The sequence below is a fragment of the Talpa europaea genome, assembly GCF_964194135.1.
Source record: "Talpa europaea genome assembly, chromosome: 12".
In the NCBI taxonomy this organism is placed as follows: Eukaryota; Metazoa; Chordata; class Mammalia; order Eulipotyphla; family Talpidae; genus Talpa; species Talpa europaea.
In genome coordinates, this window is record NC_140079.1 from 45,473,210 (window position 1) to 45,500,015 (window position 26,806).

The window sequence follows — 26,806 nt, forward strand, 5'->3', positions numbered from 1 at the left end:
GGACCCAGGCTTCATATCTATTGGCCAACTGGGCCGTTTGTCTCAGAGCTTCCTCATGCCAATGGATGAAGACGCTGCCAATCTAATGATAACCACGCCCTTTTCACCGCCTTCCGTTATCCCCAGCTCGCGGAGATTGGCTGAGAGGTAGAAGGCGTCCTGCCGAATTCGAACGAACCCGACTCTGCGGTACGGAAAGGCCTGAGGCCCAAGAGTGGCGGGGCAGGAAGCGCTCCTGTGACACGACGGCCCGCCAGAGGGAGCCGGATCTACAGTGCAGGGGGCATCACTTGCATCCCAGTTCTGCCAGCGAGAAGCTGTGCAAACATGGCCAGGCTATTCTTAACCCTTCTGGCAGTCAGCTTGTAAACGAACATGGTAAAGCCATGCTGGAATGAAAATTACAGCTGAGCGCCAAACAGGATGCTATAAGCGTGTGTTCAAACAGATCACAATGTACGTAATGAAATCATTCTGGTGTCGGTGCGCTGGGTGTTACGTTATTAATCGTGACGTAATGACAACGAATGTATTTATATAGCATGTCTATATATGTAATAAATGTCTGCATCTCAAATACTTCCTCATATCTTTGAGGACCAAGATAACTGAGTCTTGGAATTCATGACTTGTTCAAGGTCCTTGACATTTCAGAGTTACCTCTTAAGACCCTCCTGGTTCATTATGGACTTTGGATATCCTGCAGTAACAGGGCAATCTCCAGCCCTCTTCTGAGAACTCTTAGCGGAGGTGTGGAATCTAATGTCAGAGACCTCTCATCATTTCTAAGAGATGAGATAGAGCAGCAGATGTGTGAAAATTCACCAAACTGTACAATTATGATTTGGACACCTTGTTTTAAATTATGCTGTTGATGTTTGATATTGAAATTTCTTTAGGTGCAATGACATTTTAAGAAGTCCATATCCTTAAGAGAAACTTGCTGAAATATTAAGAGATTTAAGACAATGTGATTGACCCCAATGCAAATGAGGAAGGGGAAAAGCGCAGCTTGGAATTATAGCTGAAGATTGGTGATGAATTATATGGAGTAGATGAGTGTTCATCCTACTTTTCTTTGTATGACAGGAATTCTCTGATAAAATGTTTACAAACCTCACCAAAAAGATAGGACTTATGCAAAACTTGCTGCCAATATGGGACAAGGACTATGATGCCTTAAGTGAGAAGTGCCATATAAAAAGCAGGAATGTGGACTCTGGCTTTAGGGCTCATTTCAGTGTCAATGTCAGGGATGGATGCCTGCCTGCCTGCCTGCCTGCCCTCCAAAGGCAAGACCCTGGGACACACATCCTGAGGTATGTACCCACAGCCATCATTTTATCCTCTTGGTAATTTAACAACCAATGTGCTACCTCTGAGACAGAATGGCTCAAGAAGGGGTGTGCTGTTTTCGGAAAAGATACCTCTGTGGCAAGAACTCTATGTACCCACTCAAAGACCTTCACAACTATCACTGCATGGTTGTGGTGGGAGGGGCTTCCTATGTGACTTTATGAGCTCTTGTATTGTTTGAATTTTTTACATTGAGTTCATATCAATTTTACATTTTTTAAAACTAACTTATAAAAAGACAAAAGAGGAAGTGTCTGAGTTAGCTTCATTCCAGGAGATGCCTACCTGCATGATAGCATGGATGGAAGAGGTCAATTCCTCCTATGCCGGGCAAGATGTATAATCTGACCTCACATGAACAGAAAACCTAAGCTTGCAGACCAAGACCACTCTGTGGGCATGTATTAGCACAGCTTGTGGTTACCATTCCCCTACCCGCCCAGCCCCAGGCAGGGGCTAGTTGGGGGATCTGGGGTAATAAGGTTAGGGGTAGAGGAGGTCTCTGCTATCTATACCCCAAGAGGTCATTGCCACTTTCCAGCCCTTAGCCATAGAAGTGATAACGATGAGCTGAAAAATCACATGCAATAAACAAGGAGCAGCCAACAAAATCTCTTAAAATCTCAGAAATGTTCAATAAACATTTGCAGAGTGAGAAAATAAATAACATCACAGAGGAACCAGCAGCTCCCTTTTCCCCTTGTATTACTGGGGCTTGGGGTGTGTGTATGTGGACAAGTCATGTCTTGAATGCAGGCCAGTCCCATGAGCTACATTCTCCCCTCCACCTGAAGGGTACCCACACCCTCACTGGACAGCTCCTGCCCTCTGAGAGCCTTCTAACCTGGGTCACTTCTCCATCCTGACTCCCTTCCCAGACCAGTTGCTGATAGCTCTGGTTCCTCTCCTCTGCTCACAAAAGCCATGTCACCAGTTGGCTAGGGCTCCCCACCAGCTACGCCAGCCACTCAGAACCAATAGCTGGGAACTTGGGCTTGTCCCCAGAAGGGTCTGGTTGGCTAGGAGGAAAACCCAGGGCCTCCAGGGGTTCTGAGCAGAGACAGCTTGATCCCAGCCCTGGCTGCCAAACAATGCCAGCCTGTCCAGTTGACAGAAAAACACACGCTGGCCGCCTGCCCTGGGGTGTTTCCAGAAGAGAAATTTAATCTAATTTACATACTTCTAGGTACATCGATAACCAAAATGTGGCCACTGAAAAAAGTTAAAAGGTCAATCGACTCCCAGTTTCTAGCTGGCCCAGGGTTGCAAAATAAAAAGATCCACGTTCCTTATTCTCTACACAAAACGCGTTTTTAAAAAAGTGAAAGGTCTAGGGAGCTATACATAGAAAGCAACAGTGAAAAGAGGGAGGGGCCAGGGGTGGGGGAGAAGAGTCCCACCCCCACCCCTTCCTGGGCCCTGGAGTCCAGGGGCTCTGAGGGGGCCTTGACATGGCAGGAGGCAGCTGTCAGCTCTGAGCTCTTCCCAGCCGGGAAGGCCCCAGGGGGGGTGGGTGTGTGTGTGTGTGTGTGTGTGTGTGTGGGGGGGGGTGTCAACAGGATTTCCGTGGCATTGTGGACTCAGTGGGGAGCTCCCAGGCCCTATCAGGCCTACAAAGGGAGTGTGCCTTCCCCTGAGCAAGCACCGTGGCATGACGTGGTTGTTCAACTCAGGAACTGGGGGGCTGGGGCAGATCCCGGGTCTCACGACGAGGTGTGCGTGTGTCTGTGTTCGCATGAGCGTGCAGTGAGAGGATATTCACCAGGGCAAAAGGGAACCAGGACAGGGGTCTTTGGGGTCTTTGCAAATGGCCACAGATAGCAAACATAACCCTATCTGGCTGCTAGACACAGGGGAGTGCTGGCCTGCTTCCCCTGTGACCAGAGACCTGGCCATTGACCCTGCTGGAATGGGTGAGGGTGGGCTGGAGGAAGTTGCCCTGTGGCCCCAGTGTCCTCAGGCTGGGGTAAGGACGCCCCGGCTGTAGTGTGCCCGGCCCCAAAGGGTGCCGGTTTGAGGTTCTGGCTTGCTCCTTTGGAAACGGAAAAGAAAGAGGGAACGGAGGGAGGAAAAGATTGAGGAGGAAGAGGAGACAGAGGTGGCACGAGAGGAGATCTGGAATGCTTCTGTGTTAGGGTGCCTCAGCTGCCGCTGTCTGTGCCTGCAGCGCCTGGGGCTCGTCAGGTTGGGGGTCCGTTTTGGAAAAATTCATCTCCAGGATGTGCCGCTGTAAATGCCGCACCCATTCCTCCTGGATGGAGAGGGGCCCCTGGAATTCCACCTCACAGAACCTGTATGTGGCGGGGGGTGGGGTGGGGGGGGTGGGGAGGAAGAGGGTAAATCAGAGGGAAGGAGAAGACAAAGCCATGAGCAGAGGCAGATGCATAACCCTGCCCATATCCCTGCACTGTTAGTTATATACCCTGAATGTCAGGCACACCTCTGCTACTCAATATGGATACAGAAAGTCAGGATTTGAGGAAGGGGAGCCCAGAGTTAAGATGTTTCTGCGCGCGCATGCGTGCATGCATGCGTGTGTGTGTGTGTGTGTGTGCGCGCGCACACACAAGTGCATGCACCTTCTATACCTATCACAGGGTATGGTGGGGTCCCTTGAAGAAGACCCCTGTCTCTATGCTCAGGAAGGGCTGCTGGTTCAGAAGTCGGAAAAGAATCACTAAGCTTCCAGAGCACCTTCACCATCTGATTGAAGCACATAATCTGAGATGGGGGAGGCCCTATAGAAGCACACCTTACCCTTCCACACTGTGCCTGTCCTTGAGTACCACAGGTCTCAGAGCCTTAGTTTGTGGCTCTAGAGACTTGGTTCAAATTGGACTTCTAACTTGGTCTGCGTGGTGGGTCCCCCTCATGTTTCGGAGTCCCAGTTTTTTGGCCTTCTGATGAAAGTGAGTACTTTGGTAAGAATTAACTACAACCAATTTTTTTTTCTTTCCCAGGTTGACATTTGCTCCAGGTGGTCTGCTGGTTCAGAAGCGAAGTGCTTTCTAAATATTCAACTCTTAATCCTGATAAAAAATCTGCCAGGTAGGTGCTCGCTTCGGCAGCACATATACTAAAAAATCTGCCAGGTAGGATGTTCCCAGTGTAGTTTTACTGGTGAAGATATTGATGTCTGGAGCAGAAAGGAAGTCCATGTCCAAAGTCACCAAATTCTTAAGTCACCAAACTATGGCATTTGAACGCATGTCTGGCTGGTGGTTACAAAACTCCAGATCTTAGCCTGATGCTCTGAGAACCCCTTAGCTTGGGTCCAGCCACACCTCAGGGAAGTCCTTGGGACTCAATCTTCTGAACCTCACTAACCTTGTCCTATTCTGAGGCTCTGGAAGGCTAAGCCCCAACTGGATGGTCTCCCTATCTCCCTCCCTTCCTTCCACTTACCCTCCCTCCCCCAGAGACCTTGTACCTGCACTTCAGGGTGTAGATGTTGCCAACAAACTTGACAAGTGAAGTCTGGGGGGGTCGGGGCACCAGGGAGGGAACCGGCCGAACCCGGGGTGGGGGTTGCCGGACCTCCTCCAGCTTCTGCTGCAGGTCATTGGCCTCCTCGCCTCCCCGGGCTGCAGAGGCATCTGGAGGGCGGGCTTGTCGGCGTTCAAACTCTGAGGTTGGAAAAGGTAGGGAGATGAACAGGAGATAAGCTGTAGTGTGAGGCCCCCTGGGGAGTTCCTGCCTTCAGCAAGCAAAGGGCAGATCCTATGGGGCACCATAATACAGTACAGCTGGTGACAGAGGCAGCACAGGACTTTCCAAGTGCCCACTGCCCTCACAACCCTCTCCACCAGCACTCACTGTTTATATTTTGCCGTTGATGCTCCTCAGCCTTCACTGTGCCTGGTGGACTGGCTGCTAGAGGCCGTTCACCACTGTCGGCTGCTCGGCCTGCCTCGAGCCCTGGCTCACCCCCGGCACTGCGGCCCACCATGGCCAGGCCCCCAGGTGCCAGCCCCAGGGGCGGCCGCCTGTCACCATCGCGGCCATGGCCAGCACTGCGGAACTTCTTGGTGAAGGGGCGGCCGCCCTGGATGTAGCTGCGGTAGGCGCCCACCTTCTGGGGCCTGTGCTTGATCCATTCGCTGAGTGTCTCAATGGGTGAGCCGTTCACGCACCACTCTGTCACACCAAACTGCCGCAGGTGTGCCCTTGCGTGGCTGGCCAGAGCCTTGCGGTTTTCGAAGTAAAGGCCACACAACTCACAACAGGCCTCAGTGGCTGTGGGGCAGAGGGGTGCTGTTGAGCCCCAGCCCCAAGGGAGCAAGGGGCCCCAGAAAGCCCTGTCCGAGTCAGAATCCCACATCCCACCAGAGCCTTGCCAAGGGGCCCCTGCTGGGGGGGGTCAGAGTGAACGGGGTCATGCCCGGTCCTGCAGGCCCCAGTAAATGCCCTCCCAGGACCCTGCCACCCACTGCTTACAGGAGTGGGAGGTCTTCTCATGGAGGGTCTTTGCCTTGAAGGGCAGTTCAGTCTGGATGTATGTCTTGGCCTTGACCTCTGCCGGGAGGAGGCGGTCCTCCTGCAAAGGTCGCTTGGCTGCCACTGAGCCCAGGTAGCCTGTGGCTGAGGGCTTGGCACCAGTTATGGGTGCCAGGCTGAGCTCACGGGGAACCTGGGCTGGGCCAGCTCCTGGTTTACCCAGCCGGCCAGCCATAGGCGCCAGTGGCAGGGGCCCCTGCATGGGCCCAGGGGCCGCTGTGGGGGGGCCGTCCTCAGCCAAGGCAGGGGCCAAGTCTCCCGCAGGTGGCTCCTTCTTGATGAGGCATGGCTTGGACTTCTTTTTGAGGATCTCCCGTAGCGTATCAATGGGCGAGCCATTGACAGACCACTCGGTCACACCCATCTGCCGCAGGTGGGATCGCGCGTGGCTCGACAGACCCTTGCGGTTCTCGAAGAACTCGCCACAGAACTCACAGCGGATATCACGCACTGGCTCTGCCCGGGACGCTGCAGGGGGTCCAGGATGGGGAAAGGGGAGGAGAAGGAGGCGGCAGCTGCCGGCAGGAAGCCTCCAAGCTCAAGGCCCAAATTAAGTGCCAGCTGCCTGACTGCCTCATCCATGCACCCCAAATCTGAAAGACCCACTCCCTTGTCTGCCTCCAGAGGCCCTCATGTATGTCCTGGTCTGCTTGTTCTGTCACTTCAAGTTCTAGCTGGCTTTACAATGACTACCTGTGACATTGTGAAGCGCTGAGGAGGAAGTGCTCCCTTCATCCTGGGCTCAGATGCCAGTTTGGTTGGGATCCCCTGTGTGATGTTAGACAAGCCACTTTTCCTCTCTGAGCCTCAGTTTCCTCCTCATCAAAATGTACATGGAAACCTCCACCTCCCAGCATTACTGGAAGGGCCTAACACAGAAGCCAAAGCACATGACACAAAGCTGGCATGAAATATGTACTTAAGTGCTAAGGTGGAGGCTTGGTCCAACCTCACCACTCAGCACACAGTTCAGCCAACCTGAGAAGAACGAATACAGTGACAATGGGAGACGGGATCAGGTGACAGGTAGAGGTACAATTACTGCATACAGAGAACTGTTTAACCTGGCACTGGGCTAAGTGATTTCCACCACTTGAGAAAACCGAACAGAGATGGGACCACGCTGATCTCCATTTTCCAAAAGAGGAAACCTGCCAGGATCACGTGTTGCTAGACTGTGGAGCAGCTGAAATCATGACTTGAACCTGACTCCAAATGTCAAGTTCTTAGTGACCAGGAACATCAGAAAGACACAGTTCAGACACCTACTTCTGCCTATATTCCTGCCATGACAAACATCACTAATTGATCCTTGTGGTCTTTCTTCCTAGAACCTGGTTGACAGCAACTATCAACTGACTGAAGATGCCATCCCTGAATGACACAATTCTGCCTCCCTCATGTAGGAGAATCAAGCAGGAGCTTAGTCGGGGGTCTGCATAGTAGGAATGTGCAGTTAGCTCCTCATTCTCTGAACCTGTGTATCCTCCCTTCCACTTCAAACCTGGGCACTCTGGGTACCCCCAAGGGGAGGTGGGGAGGAGGCCCCTCTACCTGTTCTCCCTGCCCTTCCCCAGGGTCACACTTACATAGGTTCAGAGGGGTCAAGTCTTCCCGAGGTGCAGCCCAGGGACCCTCAGATGGGTGAGACTCCCCATGAAGGGCCCCTGGCAGCATCTCCCGCTTGATCTCCACCCGCATTTGTTCAGGCTTCAGCTTCTTAGGCAGGGAGGGTGCAGCCAGGCCTGGGAACATCTTCCGGGCCGTAGGAGGAGAAGCAGTTGGTGAGTGGCCTAGGGGGCTGCCTGGTGGCGGCGGCAACTTCTTGGCCAGGGGTGAGATGTGAAGGTCTGCGGGACTGCGGGCTTCCAGTGAGCTGCCAGGACCTCCACTGCCCACCACCTTGGCCAGGGTTTTTGGGCTAGGCCCTGGTGGGTTAGGGTGTCCTCCAGGCCGGGACTGGGTCCGTCTCTTGAGGATCTCCCGCAGTGTGTCGATGGGTGAGCCATTGACGTACCATTCAGTCACACCCATCTGCCGCAGGTGGGAACGTGCGTGGCTGGACAGGCCCTTGCGATTCTCAAAGAACTCACCGCAGAACTCACAGCGGATGTCCCGTGCTGGCTCTGGGCCTGAGGCTGCAGCAGGAGGAAGAAAAAGGGGCAGTGAACACGCTGGACACCATTAGCATTGTCACCTGTGGGTATCCTGGTCATCTGGGTGTGGGCAGTGCACACCCATGGGTTGGGGTGGCGGTGGAGGGCAGGTGCAAGCCAGGGAGCTGAGGAGTGGGGTGGGAGGCCAGACACCTGGCAGGAGCGAGGTGAGGCTCCAGAGAGCACATGGGCCCTCAGTTCTGGTGGAGAAGAATGGAATCAAGACTCCAAGGCTCTGTGGGTCCCCATAAGGAAAGGGGCAAGAGGGCAGGAAGCAACCACCTAAGCAGTCACCCTAAGGGGCAACTATGGGCATGTTCCACACCAAAAAGGCAGTACCCAACCCTTGGCCTTCATTCTCAGGGAAGGTCATAGTCATAGAGGTCAAAGGCCAAGAGAGAGAGCCTAGCAGCCGACTGCCAGTGAGATCTCTCAGCAGAACCGGCCCCCTGCCAAGGGCCCCTTGTCTACTCCCTGCCCAAGCAAGGAGGGAGTAGATTGGGGGCTGTGAACACCCCCCCGGGAGGGGCTCCAGGGCCCGCAGGGAGGAGGAGGCAGCTGAAGTGAGAACCTACAGAGGTTGAGAGGAGATGGCTCCACATCAGAGGCCCAGAAAATGCCAGCGGCTGCAGCGGCCGAGAGGTCCTGCTTCCCCCAGGGGTTGGCCATACCCGTGGCCTTCAGCTTGGCCTTCTTGGCCGGCGGTGGGGGGGGGAGCAAGGAGAAGGCCGCGGAGGCCAGAGGAGGGCGACCCAGGTGGGCCAGGGCGCCGCGCCCTGGTGGGAGGCGGATCTGGACGCCGTCCCTCCTGATGAGCCCGTGGAGCACGTCTATGGGGGATCCCTTGGCGTCCGGGTCGCTGACGCCCAGGTGGCGCAGGTGGGCGCGGGCGTGGCTGGACAGGCCCTTGCGGGTCTCAAACCAGGCACCGCACAGCTGGCAGTCCAGCTCTCTGCCCCCGGCACTATCTAAAGCTGCGGAGACAAAACACAGGGGGGGGTTCACGGCCGCCACTTTGGCCGGCCCTGGGGGACTGAGCAGGAGGGCCTAGTATGATTCTCGGCTGCCCAGGCCATTGGGGGTTCAAGACTAGTGCCACAAATTTATTTTATGAGATTTGGGGAAGCAGGAAGTCCTGTTCCCTGCCTGAACCCTTGGCATCAAGGTGAGTATGGAGAATGTGAAGATGTGGGGTGGAGAGATGGTGGCACTATCCAGTGCTTGAGGATCTTATTCTCTGGGACCCCAGCTATGGGGCTGTGCTAGGCAGGTGACAGGTGCAAAGCAGGGACCGACCCAGCTACTAAGTGTCACATAGCCAAAGGCACAGTTGCTCCTGGCAGCACAGAAGATAGAGCAAGCAGCTTCCTGGAACATTCAGTGCCAATTTGGAATAGGGGAGGTCAGACCCAGACTCTAATACCCACAAACAGGAAATCAGGAAAACCTGATTTCTTGGGGGATGCCTGGTTAAACTTGCTCACCATACCTGGGTGTTTTCTTCCTAAACCCTACTTTGCTGTGCCCATAGGCAGCCCAGGAGGCACAGCGCCATCCTTGGGCACAGTCGGAAGTGCCTCTGCACAGAACAGTTAGGCAGTTGTGATGACAGGGCCAACTATGGAGCCTCCTGTCTGAAGGATCCACAATGCCCCACCAGGGAGCCAGGCCCATGGGAGCTCTGGTCACCTTCACTGCCCTAACCCTCAGACCCAGAGAAGGACAAAAGCTGCATCTAAGTTGTGAGAATGACACTGGCAGGCTCAACAGTCATGGCCAGGTCTTCAGGGGAAGAACAATGATGGAAAGGGGGAAGGGGATGGTAATACGCAGCATGGACAGCCCAACAGGAGATACAACACCCCAACCAATGCTCTGACCTGGCCAACCCAGGACATAGGAGCTGCAGTTCCCTCCTTTCCCCACCCTGGGCCCTGAAGCCCAATTTGAGGTCCCATCCCTCCCAATGCCAGGACCTCCCTTGGCTCCCGGGGCCCGAACTCACTGAGGTTCAGAGGCCCCTCGTCCTCAGACTGGGGCCACTGTGCCTTTGGGGAGGCCGGCCGGGGGCTCAGGGACAGCTGGGGGCTCTTGTCTTCAGGATTCTTGGGGGTGGGGGAGCCTGCCAGGGCCAGCGGTGCCTTCTTGAGGAGTGGGGAACTCGGTGGGTGACCCAGACCCTTGGCTGAGAAGCCAGGAGGAGACTTGATGGCCTTGTTGACAGCAGGAGCATCCAGGGGCTTGGTCAGGGTGAGCAGGCCTGGCCGGGAGGCCCCAGCAACCACCTCCTTCGGTGAGCTGGTCTTCTTGGTCAGACCCGGGGGCAGCCCAAGGTGAGTGTCAGGCAGGCCCTTCTGCTTCACAAGCTCATAAAGGAGGTCGATGGGGGCACCACTGCTCTCTGACTCAGCAACCCCCAGCTGCCGCAGGTGGGAGCGTGCATGGCTGGACAGGCCTTTCCGTGTCTCAAAGCAGGCGCCGCAGACCTCGCAGGTGGTCAGGCTCTGAGCTGGAGGGCAAGATGGAAGATAGGAGAGACCCTTGTGAGGTCACTACACCCACTTGTCCTCCCCCCACTCATCCAGACCCTCTGCAAGTGTTTTACTTCTGTCAAGGCCTCCTGATCCTCAAAATGACTCAAGATGGGAATTAGCCTGTCCTGTTTGCAAATAAGGAAACTGAGTCTCACAGAGAAGGGTTACACTAAAGGGCACACAGTAGGAGGCAGAACCTTTCTGTGGTCTAGTCAATGGAACACCTGACTTTCTCCAAAGCATCAGGGTATCCTGGCAACAGATTTTTAGGCAAATGCTAACCTGCCTGTCATATGCTCACACAGTTAGCCAATCTCTACAGTCCCAGCCATCCCATGCAGATGAAAACAGGCTCCAAATTTGGAGGCCCAGCCACCATCCATGTGATGCCTTACATCCTGTTCTTTAGAGCCCTTACACGTGCCTATCTGATCTTCTGCCTTGCTGCTTCCCAGCTTCAATGACCCGAAGGATCAGGGCGAGGTCTGGTTTGCTCCTCTCACATACCTGGGACCCAGCATTGTGCTGGACATGAAAACCAACAGACAGACAAGTCTACATCATGCAGATGATCACACAGCTAATGATAGTCAAAGTTGGCAACTGAACTGGGTTTGAGTGTGAGCTGAGGGCCACGCTCACTGCTTCTCTAGATGCCCCTTCCTCACCCAGTGAGGGTGTAGGTCAAGACCAAATATGTATGCATGCCCAGGACAGTAGAAGCTCCCGAGACAGAAGACAGATGTGGAGTGTTGCAGTGGTGCCTTGGAGTGGCAGAGAGAGCAGTATGGTCAACCTGGTGCCCCACACTAACCCCCAGGCCTGAAAGCTCCCTTGTGAGTTTGACTAGCGTGGTCAGCACCCCCACCATGCCACTTGAGTCACTCACCCTTGAGGTCCGGCAGCTCCTGCTTGCTGCCATGAGGAACCTCTGCTGCCACTTTGCTACTCAGCCGATTGGCCACCTGCTCCAGGGGCCCAGGGATAGGCAGGCTCTTCTTGGGGAGCGGGGGGGAACCCAAGTCCATGGCCACCATTGTGTTTTCCTCAGAACCTAGGCCTGTGAGGTTAGGAATACATGCTCAGCCCATGTAAGGTGCAGGATGTCTACCCCCAGTGGTCTAGTCAATGGACTGTGGGGATGGTGGGTCTTCTTCCAGTTGGTGTCTGCTCTCATTTTGGGAGGCAGCTCACCCCATGAAAGTTGAGCTTCCACTCATAACCTACAGCAGCAGTACAGTATAGGGATATCAGGGCTGCCTGCTGACAGCAAAGAATACGTTCAGCTTCCAGGCAGGTGAGGGGATACAGTACTAGTCTGACTCCCATGCTAAGGGATGTCACAGAAAATATTTCGGGGAAGAACTTGTGAAAAAGAAGATCTGTACATCTTGGGAGTGTGAGGAGCAAGGGGTGGGGGTGGAGGTAGTTAGAAGAGATATTCCATAGAAGATCAAAAGGGCAATGCATAGGTGGGAAGTCACACAATGAGGCAATGCAGGACACAGAGGTGGCTCCATAGACAGTTGGGCTCACCAGGTGAGCCCAAAGTGGGTTAACGTGAAAACTGAATGCTTGGATTAGCAGGGATTTGACTGTAGACAGAAGAGTAGAATCACTGAACTTGGTGAGAAGTTTGAAACATCTATCCTGGGCCAGGAAGCTTGGGAGGGTGGGGTGGGAAAGTGGAATGTCCATCCACCTTTGAGGACAGGGAGTGAAAAGCGGATTTTACTAATCTAATTTTTCAGTGAAAGAGGCCTGTTGAATCCCAAGTTTAGCGTTCAGGGAGGAGGGGAGAGAACTCTGAAGATGAAGGAACTTGTCTCGGATGAGGCCCTGGAAACGCTCAGTGCTATGAGAAGAGAGGCCAGCAGGTCCCGGCTCAGTTTGAGTCCTGCGATGACAAGGAGAAGGCAGGCGGAGGGGGCCACCAGACCCCGGGACACCGAGGACTTTGCCAGTCTCTGAGTGGAGTGGGCGCGTCTGTCAGACGGGGCAGGGACGTGTCAGGGCTGAAGTGGCTGGGAGTGGGTTTCCGCGATGGAGGGCCCGAGACTGCCGAAAGGACGATCCCGGGATTCCAAGGGAACAGGGGGCAGCTGTCAGACCGGGCGAGGGTTCTGCGGGGCAGCGGTGGAGAGTGTTTCTCAAGTCCGCACCCTGCGAGCGGCGATTAAGGCGCGGGGCCCGCTCGCCTAGAGGGCCGGGGGGAGGGGGGAGGGGTAGTCCCGGAGACCAGACGGTGGGCGGTGGGGGCGGCTGTGGCTGCGGGTGGGACGCCGACTCAGCCCTCCCCGCACCCTCCCCGGCGCGGGCTCTTACCCGGCGCGGGCCCGGGCCCCGGCTCCGGCTCGGCCTTGGGCCCGTCCCGCGGCGGCGGCGGCGGCGGCGGCGGCGGCGGCGGCAAGGGTGGGGGCGGCGGCGGCGGCACAGCGAGGGCCGCGGGGCCCGGGCTCGGGGGCCCGGGCGGGGGAGCCCCCGCGGGTGCGCGCTCCCGGGCACCCCCCGCGCGCGGCCCCGCCGCCGCCTTGCTCTCCGCTTTTGTCACTCGGCACTGGGCGGTGGAGGCGGCCATCTTGGCTCCGGCGCACGCGGGGCGGCCGCCCCAGGCGGGAGCAGCCGAGCGCCGAGCGGCGCCACCAGCCTCTCCGCTCCGCCCCGCCCCTAGGGGCGCGCCCAGGGCATCCGTGAGAGCGCCGAGCGCCGAAAGCCAAAAGTCTGTTCCCACCCTGCCCTAGGCCGCCGGCGGGAGGGAAACATCAGGTTGCAGCGGGCGCCCAGACACAAATGCAGGCTACGCCACCCGGGCCCTCGACAGCCGGACGCTCACCTCTCTCTCATCCTCCCGCCCCCGGATAGCCCTAAAGTTAGGATGGGAATGCTCCAACCACACGTATTCAGGTTCCTGGAGCCCCAACGTGCGGAGCTAGGATTTGCCACGGATCTGCTCGCTCCGAGCTCCATTTCCTTCTCTGGGAGTCGCCCCTTCGTTTCGGGGACCCTGGAAGACACCTGATCCCCAATCACGAGGATTTTCCACTCCTCCTCCCCAAACATAATCCTGGTATTCAACTGTTTCTCTGCAGCGCCGTCCGCAGCCCTACGGACTTCCACGCATGGTCCGCATTTTCCAGGCACTACCCACTTCTTCCTTCCCAGTACCAAAACCGATGCCCCCCAGCTGTTCTTTTGACAGCTGGGTGTGGCCGGAGTCTGACCGTTGCTCCGCCCCCCTTTGGCCCATTTAGGGAGGTAGGGGATGGGGGTTGAAGTTTCTAAAGACAGCCCTGCAGGGCCGCCGCCTACCTATCTCTAATCTTGAGCATCCTTCCTCAAGGCAAGGCTTCCTCAAGGCAAGGCTTCCACCGCTCTTTAACGGCCCCTGCCGCTGCCCTTCCCTCCTGGTGTCAGTGAAAGGCTGATGATCTCTCCTCCTCCTGAGGACAAGGCCAGGACTGTGTGAGGCTGCTTCCTCACACCCCCAAGTGGCTCGTCCAACTTCCTCAGCACTAACTGGGGCTGGCACACTGGTCTTCTGGTGGAAACAACTTATTCAGAGCTGAACCTGACTGCCGTGTATATATCTGTATCCCTGGGGTGCCTGACCCAGGTGCCAGGTAGTGGGTGTAAGCCTGACATGCAGGCCAATATTGAAGTAACAGAGAAAGGATGGGGAAGAGACTGGGGGTGGCTCAGGGCTGTGTTTTGTGCCTCCCAGACAGCCTCACAGTACCTCTGCCTTCAGGCTGCCTCAGAGACACTAGCCACGTGTGTGAGCTGAATGCAAAGGCAAGAAGCCTGAGGTCACATCTCCATTATTCCTTTCTCCCAAGTGACCTCAACCAGACATCATCCTTTCTTTGTGCCTCAGTCTCCTTGTCAAGGAGGGGGACTTTGATAGCCCCACCCCTCCTGTACAGACCCTCAAGTCAATGGGCTGGCTGATGGGTGCAGCCAAGCCCAGTGTACAGATCTAAATAGGACCTTGGAAGTTCCCAGTAGGAGAAACATAGAAGGAAGCTTCAATCTCAAGCAGCCCATGGGCAATTCCCCATTCGGGCACCTTCTCCATTCCCCAGAGTCTGCCTACTCTCACTGCCAAATTCTTTGCCTTGAAGCTTAGTAAAGACTCCCAAAAAGACAGACTTTACCGGGCCTGGTCCTTCACCCTTCCACTTCCTCAAAGGTGTCTAGTCCTAGACTCCTCCACCAATTATTACTTCTAGATTTTCCAGGCCATTCTCCACTGGAGAGACCACTGAATACATGGTTCAGCAGTCTAGCTCTTTTGCAAACCAGGTGACTGACCCACAGACAACAATCCTTCCCCCATGGACTTGTTTTAAGGCATAAATGAAACCTTAGAATACAGAAAGCAGTTAGGAGAGGAGTTATCAATGCTGCTTAACAAAGCAGGCACTCTTGAAAATCTAGAACACATACCCTAGATTTGCACTGTCCTGTAGGATCACCGTTAGCCAGGCACTACAACATTTCATATGCTCAACAGCCACACATGATCAGTGGTGACACTGCAGGATGGTACAGATATTTAGAGAACATTTCTTCCATCTCAGAAAGTTCTATTGGACAGCATTGCTCTAGATAGAAGACGTCACTTAAAGCAAGGATTCTGGAGCCTGACAGCCTGTGGTTTCAAATTACAGCTCCACCACTTCCAGCTGTGTGACCTTAATTAAGCTCTCTGGGCCTCAGTTTCCTCATCTGTAAAATGGGGATAACAACACCTATATAATAGAGTCACTATAAGGGCGTAAATGAGTTATCTGACTCCAAGTAAATGGTCAAAAGGCATATGTTGAAAATCACTATCAGAAAGGGCAGAAAGGAACTAGACTCAGACCCTGAATAAAACAGAAATGATCCCTAAGTGTCAGGGCAGTTGTGAACATTTCCTTCATCTCAACATGCTTTGTAAAGTGACTTGAAATGCATCTAGGAAAGCCAGTGACTGACTGCTCCTCCATTTGATCTCTCTGAGCCCCTAGGGAGGGTCAGGGCTCCATCCCCACCCACCCTTTTTCCCCTTACCATCTCCATATGCTGGCCCAGGGTCCTCAGCCCAGGTAGGTGGAAAGGGCACTGTGAGAGGTAAGCGGGGCCTGCGGGAAGTCAGGAAGCCACCAGGTGGCCCCTCAGGCTCATGGCCCAGGGGGCTGGGAGGTTGCTCAGCAGAGGAGGTGGCTAGCAGCTCCTGCAGGATGTTGATGGGTGAGACGGTGAGCTCCCAGTTGGTGATGCCGAAGTCCCGCAAGTGGGCCCGGGCATGGCTGGAAAGGCCAGCTCGTGTGTCAAAGCCAGCCCCACAGAAGTCACAGCGCATCAGACTGAAGGTGCCTGGGTCAAAGTTCGCCACTGCAGAGGGAGAGAGAACATGGACTGCCTTGGGGAGCAACTCTCTGGCTCCAGTCCTCCCCATGCCTCTTGGGGCTGCCCTCCCCGCTCCAAGAATCACACAGCCACTGCTGTCCCCCACTCCAGGAAGCCTTCTTTGCTTGACCACCCTTCCCCCCCAACCAACAGTGCCAACTCCCAGCACCAGGGACCCTACCTAGCCTCAGAAACATTTTTTCAGGTGTGGACTTGCAATCATTTGGGTGAGTATTCAGTTAATACCATTCTCACATCTAGAACTCATCTATTTTTTTTTTTATTGCTTCAGGTAGGTATTATTGCTATCTATATCTGTACTGCATTAATTGAGCCATTTCAAGTAAATTCAAGTTCATAAATTTCCAATGATTCATAAAGCCCAATACTTTATCTATTTTTGCCTACTACCACCCCAGTGCCATAAGTTAAACCTTTTTTGAATGAACTAATGGTCAAAAGGACAGGACACCTTTCTCTGGGAGCCTACTTGGACTTTCCAGGACCTTCTCTTGGTTTCCCTAGTCTTCAGCTTTGTATATCACATCCCTGTTCACTCAACACATACCTGCATGACCTCATGACTATCCACCCCGCCCCATGCCCCCAGCGCACACAAAGGCACACACACATTCTCAAACACCATATTACTACCCTCAGATGGGCCCATTTCTGTAAGCCTCAGAACCACCCAGGGTATTGATGTTGGAGACAAACCATGGTGCCTAGAGATCTGCATACCTCACCTGGGGAGCTTCTGAGGCCAACCAGTATCCTACCATTTCTGTTTCTGGGGCATGAAGAGCAGAGACTACTGTTTTGCCTACTGTTGTATCCCCGGTGCCCAGAACAAAGAGGACCTCATCCAGTATTCATCAAATGAAGGAATAAGACGTGACAATTCCCTGCCTGGGATGGAGGTCTTTTCCCATCCTCCTTTCTCCAGTTGCTAGAAGGGCCTGGGCATTGGGGCATCTCCATACCTTCACTGATGCCTTGGCCTTTGCTGTGGCTCCCAGGTCTTCTTGGAGGAAAGGCCCTGACTTCACCCTACCTGGCACTAAGGGAGGATCTAGAGTGAGGGTTGCTTAGTTCAGAACTCAGCTGCCCAGCTGTGCATGGGTCTCTGGGACCTCAAATGGCGGTAGGCACCGGAACAAGCTGCCCTACCTTTTTTCTTCTTCTTCTGGAAGGAGAACCTGCGCTCGATGGCCTTCACCTCCTCAGCAGAGATGAAATGTCGGACGTTGTAGCTGACACCCACACGGTTCAGGTGGCCCCGAACATGGTTGGCCAAGCCGATGCCATTGTGGAAGCGATCTGGGCAGTAGGGGCATTTCCGCTCCTCATGTTTCAGTACCACTGCTGGGTCCCCATCCAGGAGTGTGTCCAGTCCCAGTGGGCCACCCAATGGTGCATCCAGGAGTAGGAAGTCCAATGGGTGGGTAACCCCCAGTCCCAATTCTTCAGGCTGCAATCTTGGGGGCATCCTGGCTGTAGCAGCCATGACTTGTGGCCCCAGCTTTGCAACCAGCACCACTGGCACCATTCTGCAGAGCTGCTGCTGCTGTTCCTGTGAGGCCTCAGCTGCCCACAGGGCTTCCTGGAAAGTCTGCTTCAATGCCAGGGCTGGCTGGGGGATGAGGCCAGGGGCAACTTGGGGTGGAAAGATGCCATTTTCAGGAGAAAAGTCCATTTCTGATGCCAGGGGTATATCCTCCTCTTCTTCTTCACTCCAAGGGTACCTCCGGTCTTCCACTTGGGCTGGGAGACCCTGTGGGTGGACACTGCTTCTGCTTCTACTGGGCTGTAAGGAATAGGGGGTAGATGCTAGTGGTGAGGGAAAGGCTGGACTTCCTAGGGGCCTCTGGCCCAAGCCATGTGGGAGGAGAGGCTTTGACAGTGGGAAATCCCTCAAGCCCAGCTGCTGGCAGCCTGGGCCAAAGGCCAGACTGGGGTCGTATCCAGCAGGGTTCTCCTGCCACGTGGGGGCCAAGAGTGGCTCAGCTTTGCCAAAGTAGTCCTCAGCAGAGAAGCGGGCGTACACATCCTGGCTGGTACCAGGCTGGCTGGCAGGTTCCTCATCCAAAGCTTCACCATCCTCCTCCCAGCGGGGACGGGCATGTACAAGTCTCACATGCTCCCTGAGCAGGCTCTCACTGGGTGCAGGGAAGCCACAGAAAACACAGGCACTGAGGCCCGAGGAGGCCTGAAAGGGTTGATAGGTGAGGGTGGTAACATCAAGGCCTGGGCTGCCGGCCCCACTGCTGCCCCCAAAGGGCTCTTTGGCTGCCTGGCGCTGAGGCTGGCGCACGTGCAGCTTGGCATGCTGCACAAAGGCTTTGGAGGAATTGGTGCCAAAGATGCACTTAGGGCACTGCAGCCTTGCCTCCCGGCCCTCATCTCCTGGAACCTGCTTCAACTTCTGTATCTCCTCGATAATCTTCTCCCGGGATGCCTGATGCAGCTGCCGATGCCGCTCAAGGGCTACCGGGTCAGTGAAGGCCCAGCCACACTCTCCACAGGCCAGCGGGGCTAGGTCAGTTTGGGGCTCCTGACATGGGGTTCGGCGGTGCTGGCTCATATGCTCCAGCAGGTGCTCCTTCTGCTTGAAGTAGATACTACACTCAATACACGGGAACACAGCTGGCTCCTCCTCATCCTCATTTTCACTGGCTGCTCCCTCAGCCACATCTTCCAGCAGCTTGCACAGGTATGGTCCTGTTTGGACCAGGGGCAGCAGTGGTTGAAGTCGCTCCACAGATGCCTCTGAATTCACTGTCCAGGTCTGTGTGGCCACCTCTAAGGCCGACCTGGGAAGACCCCACTCATCAGACTGCTGGGCTAGCCCCTCAAGGTCCATCAGGTGCTCTCTGGTGCCAGTTGCCACTACATCCAGTGTCTTAGTGGGATCTTCTACTGGCACGAGCACAGTCCGGAAGGAGGTAAGGGGCTGTGGCTGGGGTGGCAGGTCCAGGTGTAGCCCTATATCCTGAGGTGGAGGCTGCTCTTCTCCATCTGGGAGCCAGTCCAATCTGGGGAGGCCCCGGGAGACCTTTTCCAAGATCTTCGGTTCACACTGGGGGTGTAAGAACCTTCTAGAGCCCTCAAGTTCAGGATGGGTCTTCACAGTTCTCACAATGACTGAGTCCTCAAACCTCTGCTCAGATGGGATGCTCTCCCTGGCCTCCTGGACCAGAGGGTGCTCCCAGGGCCCTTGGCCATCAGGTGGACCAGGAAAGTGGTCCAGGAGATGGGGTAGTGGGGAGCCCGGCCGGAAGTCTAGGCTGCCTCCATCCCAGCAGCTGCAAGGAAGTGCCAATGGGGACAGGTTAGCCATGGCCTCAGTTTCCCGTCCTAGGGCAAGGGAGGGATCCTCCCAGGCAGTCTGAGACAAGTACCAGAAACCCAGCTATGGGCAAAGTCAGAGGGGGCTGGGAATGTGGGGGTGAGGGCTGGGAGACTCTTGCAGAACCACTGGTTCAATAACCAGGCTCAACTCCGAGGATGCACCTGTTCATATAGTCCAGCCCCACTGTATGATGGAGAGTGTGATTGGGGTCACAAGTGTCCCCAGGTCTGGTGTCACAGCCAACTCTCATCTGTTCCCCCTGGAGGGCCCAATTCTCTAACCTGTGTTCCAGGCTGCTTTTCTCTTGTCCTCCCCAAACTGGGGTGCTTTTGTTAATTTTATCTTTCCACCAAATTTGGTAAAACTCTATAGCACAAACAACTCAAGGGAATGCAATTCTCCCCTGAATCTCTGTTCTTGTAAGGGCAGAGAGAGGAGAGGTTGAAGCCTCTGGATCCAGTGACCTCTCATAGAGGAAAGGGAAGGTGAGGCAACCTCACTGAGCCCCAGTTTTCCAACCCTAAAAATGGGGACAAGTCCCAAGAACCAGGAGCCTCTGTGTCCTATGCCACAGCATGTAAGCCTGTTTCTCATACCTGCAACCAAAACAACGCAACAAACAGCAGGTGCTTATTTAAATGATCCCAACCACAACCTTTCAATAGGGGATCCCTTGACCCTGTGAAGTATAAAGAGAGTGTGGCACAATTCATTGTGGTGCTGGAGAAACATTTTGCTTCACCTGATGCCTTGCTCCCAGCGAATCTATTACCAGTGTGGTTTCTTATTATGACAGTTCCTGATAGATCTCCCTTTGTTTTTCAAAATCTTGTCTTCACCAAGGCTATAGATCTCATCATGGAACAGATGCTAAAATTGGTTCCCCTTAATGACCAAGTGGAAATCAGGGCCACCTCTCTAAGCCTCACAGGTGACAAGCAATACTAACAGGACCATCTCCCCTTCATTTCCCCACCTCACTCCCTGGGCTGTGGCAAAGGTTTAGCACATTAAGTATGTGCCAAGAGTCTAAACACAGCAAGCACTCAATAACTGAGTTATTAATCCTAATATGTCTATTATTACCTATTAGCACCTGACAAGCTATTTAATAAAGAGTCGCTGGTGTCAACATTGCTGTGGATTCCTGCTTCTACTGAAAGTCCCTTGTGTCCTGAAGGCAAGTTCATGAGATTCATCTTAGGGACCCCGTTTTACAGATGAGGAAACTGAGGCTCAGAGAGGGCTAGCATCATTCTAAGGGTCTCCTGTCAGAGACAGGACTCCAAGAGGCCAATCTCCAGGCTCCTGCCTCTCTGATCTCGCTCATGACAGGGATAATGAGAGTTGACTATCTCTGTTCATCCTGGGCCTCCCTCCACCCCCTGCACATACCCAGGGGCTTGCCTACTGGGAGTTACCTCTTCCTGCCTGGCCTCCTGATTCCCTCCTATCCCCTTTTCTCTCCCAGGGGCCTCTCTTGGATCTGCTTGCCCCCCTGCCCTCCCTGAGGTCAGGGCCAGCATGGCACTCACCAGCTGCTGATCCGATGGGTGGCGGAGGTGGCACGGGGGAGGGCTTCGCTGAGGCCGGGATGGGGCTGCCCGTCTGCAACAGAGAGGGGAGACCCTGAGGGGCTGGGGCCCTTTGCACACCAGTTCCAGGATCCCTTCTGGGCACCTTGGAAGGGCCCAGCTGGCTCCACATCCCTTTCTACTCAGAGGCCTTTGGCCTCTGCATTCCTGAGCCTTAAAAGGAGTTTCTTTGGAGGAGGGGGACTCCAGGGGCTTGCTACCTTCAATCCTCTTCTCTTTGCCCCCACTCTGCAAACAGGGTGCTTTTTTTTTTTTTTCACACCCAGTGAGAACTCACCTGGCTTCTCATCATGTCTACAATAAAAGCCAGATTCCCAACTTCCATCTACAAGTAAGTCCCTGTGAGGTCAGACCTTTGCAGTCTCTCCAGCTTCACATCCCTCTCTCACATCCCTGATTCCTAAGGAAAGCTCAAACTGTTTCTGGTCAGAGCCTTTTCATTGGCTATTCTTTCTGCCTGAAGAGCCCTTCTCTGGCCTAGCGAGTTCCTGTGATTTTCAATCTGGGCACCTGTTTCATTTCTTAGTATTCTCTGAAATCACCTGGTTTCTTCCCTAGATGACTGCTCACCCATGCCCCTGCTAGCATAGAAGTTCCTGAGGCCTAATTCACTGCAGCATCTGGGGCCTGGCATGTAGCTGGTAGTAAACCATTACTAGCTAGATCTAGCCTGAGCTGCAGAGAGTCTGTCCCTGCCTTCCAGATCCCCTTTCAGGTTCTAAGTCCTAGAAGCAAACCCTCTCCTAGGACCCCCTACACAGATAGAGCCAACTCTCCATTATCTGCCTGTGGAGCTAACTTCTGGAGCGACCATAGGAATCCTGGCCTGCATTTCCTTTGCCCACCACACCCTCCTGACACGGGCAAGTGTGCCAATTGGGGAGCAGGCCAATTGCCTGGGCCAAGGTTAACACACTGGGAGAACTTGCAGCTTGTCCAGAGCCCAACAGATGCAATTGCTGGATTACCTCAATTTGAGGATGGTCCAGAGAGAGGGCTGGGGCTGGGAATCTTTCTTTTTCTAATCCCCACCATCCACTTTGCCCAGGAACTGAAAGCTGCCAGGAGCCAAGGAAATTAGAAATACGGGCATGAGTAGGGGTGGGGTTAGAAAATTGTGGTCGCTGCCTGAAGACCCTTCCCTGTAGCCTGAGAAGAGGTGTGATTATAGTATGGTCTCTAGAATAAGAGGGTGGTGATGGAGGTACAGAAAGTTGCACCATCTAGAGTAGTTTCTCAACCTCAGCACTATTTGCATCTAGGACTGGATCTTTCTCAGTGGTGTAGGTATTCTGTGCACTGCAGTGTGCTGAAGAGCAACCCTGATACCTACCTACTTGATGCCAATAGCCCCGCTTCCTGTCTCTGTCTCTGCAGTGATGAAAAGCAATTATCTCTCCAGATATTGCCAGTGTCCCTTGGGGGAAGAATCACTCTGATTTTGGAACTCCTGGAGTAGACTGATGGGGGCAGGGCCAGACCAGGGACACACTTGGATTCAGGTTGGGAAGGTGGGCTGGGGTGTTGGAGAGGATGTAAGGGTTGAGAAAAGCAAGGACTAGACCAATCAAGGGAGAGAGACCCCAAGAAACAAGGTCTCTTGAGAATGTAAGAATCACAGATATGAGCTTGTTGGGAACAACCAGTTCAATGGCAACAAACCCCCGGCACAGCAAAAGTGCAGGTCTGAGAGTCCAGGTGTTCTGCTTCTGAGATTCTGGGACCCCAAGCTCCCGAGATTCTAGGTGTCCCAGATTTGATGATTCTGCAATTGCTGTTGTCTAAGAATTCCATGAGCCAGGGGGCTGTATTGGCCTCTTTGTTTGAGCAGCTCCAGCGAGGCTCCTATTTTTAGTGGCAGCAACTTTGGAGAAAGGAGGTCAAGTAGGGCCCCAAGTCCAAGACACCTGGGGGGAAGAGGGCTTGCTTAGAGGCCCCCAAAGCCAGCCAGTGAGGTTCCAGAAGTCCCTATAGGTCAGATGGACACAGCCTTCAGGCAGTGGTCATGCCCAGGAGCCCTCACTGACTCCTGCCATCTGGGATCCCCTGAGAAGGTTTGAAAATGAGAGAGAGGAATGACAAAGGTGTCCATGAGAAGCTTGAACCCTCAAAGCAGGAGACTTGGCTACTGGCCAAGAATCTAGACCTGGAGCCAGACACATGGTGAGTTCAAGGCCTGGCATTGACCTGAAGGGCATGCTTTTCTGGTTCTGAGCCTCAGTTTCCTCCTCTGGATAATGGGCATGGCCACCACCCCAGTCTAGAGGACCAGAGACAGGTACCAAGGAGATATAGTAAATTCTCTATTCACAGAGACGCAGCTGGGGGAAGAGGGAGGTGTCCCTCTCTGGGAGTGTCCCAGTTTGGAGACATCCCAGGTTGGAAGTTGAGTCCAGACCCAGAGCCTCAGGCCTGCTTACTCCATGCTCTGATTTTCTCCTCAGTCTTGGGCCCCATGTGGGCAGAAATGATGCGTTGTTCATCCCCTTCTCCCTGGTCCCAATGCCAGGCATGCAACAGACTCCATCAATCCATGTAGACCGTCTCAGCCCCACTGCACACGGGAAGCCAAGCAGAGGGCCCAAACATTGGGTAGGGGAGGGGACAGGGAGGCTGTGGGGATTCCAGGCACACAGCCATAATGGAGGACAGAGAAGGCAGTGGATGTATTTGTTTCTAGGTAAGAATTTTGGCAGTGGAAGAAGCGACTCCAGGAAAGGCTTTGGGGGTTCCAAGGGCTGGGCAGGCATGAGAGAAGGCATAGGCTTCGGAGTGGAATGGCAGCCCCACAGCCTGTTCCTATTTATAGGCATCACAAGACCCATAGGGCAGGTGCCCATACCAGGGAAGGGGGGTTGAACAGGCTGAGAGGGCAGCAGGGGAGATACCAGGTTTGAAGCCCAGAGCTTCCTCCAACCTCCAGGCCACGAGCATACTCTAAGTGAAACCAACCCTGCCCCAAGTCAAGCCCATTGTCCCAACCCACATTTGTTCAGGGAAACCCTCCATAGTCACATTTCCCTTCTTCTCCAGGGATATGCAAGGGACCCTGGTTGACTCGCCAGTTGGGGAGAGGGCACACCAACTTACCTACCTACCTACCTTTCCATTTCTCCAGACTTCGAGCTTCTGCCAAGTCAAGAAGTGCCCAATTCCTCAGAAGCAGAGAGGACCTGTGTCCCCAGAGCCTGTTCCCTGTTCTCCCACAAAGTAAAGGTCCTGAGCTAACTGGGTGAGCTGGGCCATGGTCCTACCTTTGTATGGGCCTGGGTTACTCATGTTTGGAGGAAGGGATTGCTAAGATTCCTTGAATGCTGATATTCTGCCCAGAGGGGTCTCACCCTGCCATTTCCCTGCATCATATGACACCTTCATGTGCCACCAGTCTGAGATTCTACAATGCAGATTCTCCTGCATTGATGCCCCCTGTTCTCTTTGCCTGACTCACTGTTCCTCATCCAAAACTCCTGGATACCCTACAGACTGGGCCAGGCACCTCATCTGGGGCCTCAGAGACTCCCCAACTTCCCCCATTGCTGCTCCAGCAAATGTGCCAGGGCCTACAAGGGTGGGGATGGTGTGTGTGTTTGGTCACCTCTGTGCTATAGTGCCCAGCCTGAGAAAGGGATTTGTAAATGTCTGCTCATCATGAGCATCACTAAGGGTGAACAGGGCCTGGTCAAGTCAGCCTTATTGCAGAATGGTGGTTGAGAATGAGGCTGGTGGTTGCAGAGAGGTGGTTGAGAATGGAGGTTGAGAATGAGGCTATTACAGTCTGGTTGATTCACTTTGGGCAACTCACCTCTCAGGGCCTTACTTTCCCCATCTCTAACATGGGATGATAATAACCAAGACCACCTCATAGGGGCCTTTTGAGAATGACATGAGACGATCATGTAAAGAGTGTAGCATAGTGGAAACCCCTGGTGAGGTGTTGGGGGTTCCTGGAAATCATGGCCTTTCAAGCAGACCAAAGAGATGAAGGGAGATGTCTGGTATATCAGCCAGTGCCACTCCCTCTGCCCTCCAGCTACACCAGGCTTCTGCTTTGTCTTTGAGCACACCATTACAGGGCCCTTGCACCTGCTATTTTTTCCACCTGACTTGCACTTGCCACCATTCATTCCATGCTCCACTCAAACACCAACACCCGAGGAAGGCATTTCCCATTCCTTCAGACATGATCCTGGTGCTCTGTTGTATACCTTCACAGCCTGTTACTGCCTACCCTTGTGTTATTTATTTAGTTGCTTGTTGTCTGTGTCCCCTACTAAGATGTCAGGCCCCTGAGGGAAGGAACTTTCTCCCCAGCACCTAGAACAGAGCTTGGCACATAGCATGTGCTAAATGTTTAATGCAAGACTAACAAGTCTTGAGTTGGGAACAATGCAAGAGCCTCTTTTTCTGGGTAAACTGAGGCACAAAGGGTGACTTGAATCTCTGATTATCCAGTCTTTCCTAGCCACTAGAGGGCACAAGGTGCTTTGGCCCATGGACTTACAGTGCAGCCAGAGGGAACTGGGATAGATTGATAGGAATGAGATGCCTGGGGAACAGACTTGGGGCAGGGAATGTCAGGCTAAGTTGGATACCCGGACCCAAGTGACATACTCTGAGGAGGGAGTCAGGAATATCTAAGTTCAAGTCCCAAGTCCTCACCACCCACTGGGCAACCTTGGTCAGATCATTGGTTCCCAGAGCTTCTGTTTTCACAATTGTAAAATGGGAAAATAAGCACATTGCAAAGAGAAGGCTCTGGACCCAAGCAGAATCAGAATCCCAACTCAGCCCCTGATGGGCTGGATAACCTGGCCCTCCCTGATCCTCTGGAACCAGGCTAGATGCTCCCCCAGGGCCACAGGCCCACCCACCCTCTTACCGGAAATGCCACCTCTGCCATCCAGAATTTCCTGGTGGTCCTCCTTGGTGACAGGCAGGTAGTAGGTGGACCGAAAGATGCCACCTTCCCCCTCAGCAGCCTCAGCTCCACCTTTAATGTCTTCCCTTGGTGCTGGGCCAGGCAGTCTCTCAGGGCCACGAGGACGATCTGGGGTAGCCAGGCCACCTGCCAGGGGCCCATCCATGGGTACTCTTTGCTTGGCTCCACTCAGCTACTAGGCTGGCTCAGCGAGGCATTGTAGATCTGAGGGGAAATTGAGAGGTGCTTAGGGGAGGTAGGAAGGAATTTGTTTCAGTTTCTCCTTCCTCCAAGCCCCCATCCTTACCCTTGTAATTCAGTCTCAGTTTACCTCCCAGCACAGGTGAGCTAATTAATGGTGCTGAGTTCCTATCCATATATATTGTATCCAGGATGGTATCCAGCAAGCCTCAGTCTTCTATTAAAAACTCTTTTTACACAGAACCTACACTGCCTCAGTTTACCCCATTTTTGCACATGCAATCAGCCACCCTGCTTTCTTCCACCATGACTGCTATAGTTTCTCCCAGTGCCTCCCTTCATTCACACACAGCTGCACTTTCTCCAGCTGCACTTTCCACATTTCCATGCACATGCAGATGGTTCACCTATGCCTATGCTTCAGTATGAATCTAGGCACTTCTACCCTCTGATCCTACACACTGAGACTTCCCCAACCCCTCCCCCCCAATGATTACCAGGGCACCTTTCTCACACTCCAACCCTCCTGCCACATGACCTTAGGGTTCTCCAGCATTAACCCCTTCACCCTCACACACAGCCTCAAGTGACCCCAGAATTAATTCTTGCTCTTTCCCCAACATTACCCCTCATGCACACCCAGCCTGGGTTTCTTTATCCCACCCTCCCAAGGTCTTCTCTAGTGTGTGAGTAAAAGGGACTGATTGGGGCTCCTGGTCCAGAAATGAGGACCCTAGGGAGGCCGGGGAGATGGGGGGGGGTGCTGTTCTCTCCACCTATAAATACCTTCAAGGTAACGGCAA

General features: G+C 54.1%; 1 protein-coding gene across 14 annotated transcripts; it reads right to left on the bottom strand.

Moving 5' to 3' along the window:
- Window positions 1–3,487: 3,487 nt before the first annotated feature.
- WIZ (WIZ zinc finger) lies at window positions 3,488–25,968 on the bottom strand (the record flags this gene model as incomplete). Of its 14 annotated transcripts, none has more annotated exons than XM_084250982.1 (12): window positions 3,488–3,647; window positions 4,787–4,982; window positions 5,173–5,592; window positions 5,794–6,321; window positions 7,443–7,991; window positions 8,585–8,983; window positions 10,015–10,518; window positions 11,433–11,603; window positions 15,599–15,922; window positions 17,108–19,242; window positions 20,825–20,897; window positions 25,764–25,968. In XM_084250982.1, 12 exons carry the CDS (start codon window positions 25,966–25,968, stop codon window positions 3,488–3,490), a joined length of 5,664 nt encoding a protein of 1,887 aa, XP_084107108.1. The 14 variants fall into 14 exon arrangements, with proteins under 14 accessions (XP_084107108.1, XP_084107102.1, XP_084107111.1 ...); XM_084250976.1 differs by having other exon boundaries at window positions 15,599–15,946; window positions 17,090–19,242; XM_084250985.1 differs by lacking the exon at window positions 17,108–19,242 and having other exon boundaries at window positions 25,764–25,784.
- Window positions 25,969–26,806: the final 838 nt, after the last annotated feature.